Source organism: Gadus chalcogrammus, chromosome 16 (genome assembly GCF_026213295.1).
Source record: "Gadus chalcogrammus isolate NIFS_2021 chromosome 16, NIFS_Gcha_1.0, whole genome shotgun sequence".
Classification (NCBI taxonomy): Eukaryota; Metazoa; Chordata; class Actinopteri; order Gadiformes; family Gadidae; genus Gadus; species Gadus chalcogrammus.
Window position 1 is genome coordinate 18,455,919 of NC_079427.1, and position 2,057 is coordinate 18,457,975.

Here is a 2,057-nt window from a genome sequence, read left to right on the forward strand (position 1 = left end):
GTTTGAGGATTTTCCTTGATGAATCATTCGTTATTCTAAGCACAATGCAGGGTCCACAAAACCTGCTGCATTTACTGAACACTTTATTCCATCTCTCGACCTGAATTACTCAGGATTGGCATTGGTGACACTGAGATTTATGGTGTTAAATAGTCCTCAGCTTTCTCCTTCAATTCTTTCAATGCAACACTTTTCTTAGATATAACACTGAAAGAAACTCTTATGAAGCATTGACTGTTCATTTTAGGTTCTTACTAAAGTCAACTCATGTTCAGGTTTAGGTCTTTTGTGTAAAAATCTTTTCTAATTAGGCTTGTCTACAGTGCAGTCTCTCTACTATGTGACCTTGGCTGTTCACAATTCTTAATTCTTTGTCTCTTCAAGTAAGAGGATGGGAGAGATGTGCCCAGTGGAGGAGAGATGGACAGGGACACAGAGAAGATAAGAGGGGAAGAGAACATCTAGAAACAAATGGGGTTTTCAATGGCTTAAGAAGGAGGCAATTGGATAGTCAGTTGGAGAAAGTAAGTGTGGAGAGACGAAAATATTCAATAGTAATCTATCCATCCATTCATCTATATATATGTATATGGGCTTACCCCTCTCACGCTCTGCCAGCCCTCTGTGTGTTTGTCACCATGGCATTTGGGATGTCAACACAGTGTAATATAGCAGGACAGATGCTCGCTATTAGCATTATGTGCGGATCAAGTGACATTTCTAAAGCCGCAAGTGGCTATAGACGAGATGGCTCCAAAAATACACAATGCCAGCAAAAAAAAGAGAAAAAGAAGAAAAAAAAGATAACGCTAACAAAGAAATTGTTGTGATCGAATGTCAGGGGTGTACCCAGGCGGCACACGTGAACCGAACTCTGGGGGAAGACATGAGAACTCGCACGCGCAGCCACAGTGATATGAAATGACGATACACGCACTTAAAATTCGTACCTATAAATGCATATGTTCTGATCTGAGTGTTAACGACGCTTGGATTACCACGCGGGATGGAGAAATGTGGACCAGATCCCCTGACACTGATACCCTGGGTGTTTCCTTGGCTGTGTGGTCTATGTGTGAGTGTGTGTGTATGTGTGACATGGGTGTCTGTGTGTGTGCGTCTCTGCGTGTGTCTCTGTGTGTGTCTGTGCGTGTATTCGTGTGTGCGTGCGTGTGCATGCCTACATATGTTCATATCAACCTTTCGGTGCCCGGGTTCATCCTGCTCAACGTATCTTCATCCACGTTGCCAAAAAGGGACGTCAACTCAAGGTGCAGTCAGTGAGACACAGAGGACCTCCGATCCATGTGCACATCATGACAACAATAAGTCATCTCTTTCACTCTCTCTCTCTCATACAACGGTGTGCGCAAAGAAAAATACACCCACACCCACACCCACACCCACACAAGGGGCTCCACTCACCTGTAGGTCATGCCCGTCTCGCTGCCCAGAATCTCGTCCTTCCCCAGGCCCAACATCTTGAGGTACCGGTGGATCTCGATCTCCCGGATCAGGCCCGCCTTCTCCTTGCTGCTCCTGAACACCGGCTGCTTGGCCGCTGCGGCGCCCCGCTTCCCGTCCTGGGAGCCCCGTCTGCTGACGGAGGCCACCGACTGCTTGCGGATCCTGGCCGCGGGGCCCCCTCCCACCCGGGCAGCTAACATGGTGCAGCACGGCTCAGGGACGGAGGCGCGGGTACACCAGGGGAGCCTCGGAGTTCAGGGACGTTTTATGAGGAGTGATGGCTCCCCGAATGCAGACTGTGTCTCCCTATGTGTTTTGGCGGGAAGATGTCTCGCGGAGTGCAGCGGTCCAGCTCAGCGAGAGCCCTCTGTGTTCCTGGTGATGATGAAGAGCATCTCGCTCCAGCGTCTCATTGATGATTCTCATCTGCGTCTTCTCTGGGTTTTCATTTTAGCGTCTTTGCCTTCTGTTTGTCCGAGGACTCCTTGTCTCTCTCTGTCTCTCTCTGTCTGTCTGTGTCTGATTGTCTGTTTGGTGCGGTCTCTCTGGTCTCTCTTATAGCCTCCTCCAGTCTGAAACAGGATCCCAGC

General features: G+C 48.8%; 1 protein-coding gene across 1 annotated transcript in view; it reads right to left on the reverse strand.

Annotated features, from left to right (window-relative positions):
• The window catches only part of kcnab1a (potassium voltage-gated channel subfamily A regulatory beta subunit 1a), an 81,952-nt gene extending 80,409 nt beyond the window's left edge, over positions 1 to 1,543 (reverse strand). Inside the window, exon 1 of the mRNA XM_056610746.1 lies at positions 1,426 to 1,543. Within this exon, the coding sequence (XP_056466721.1) occupies positions 1,426 to 1,481 (56 nt within the window). The 5' untranslated portion in view covers positions 1,482 to 1,543. The remainder of the gene's footprint in view (positions 1 to 1,425) is intronic.
• Between the last annotated feature and the right edge of the window lie 514 nt (positions 1,544 to 2,057).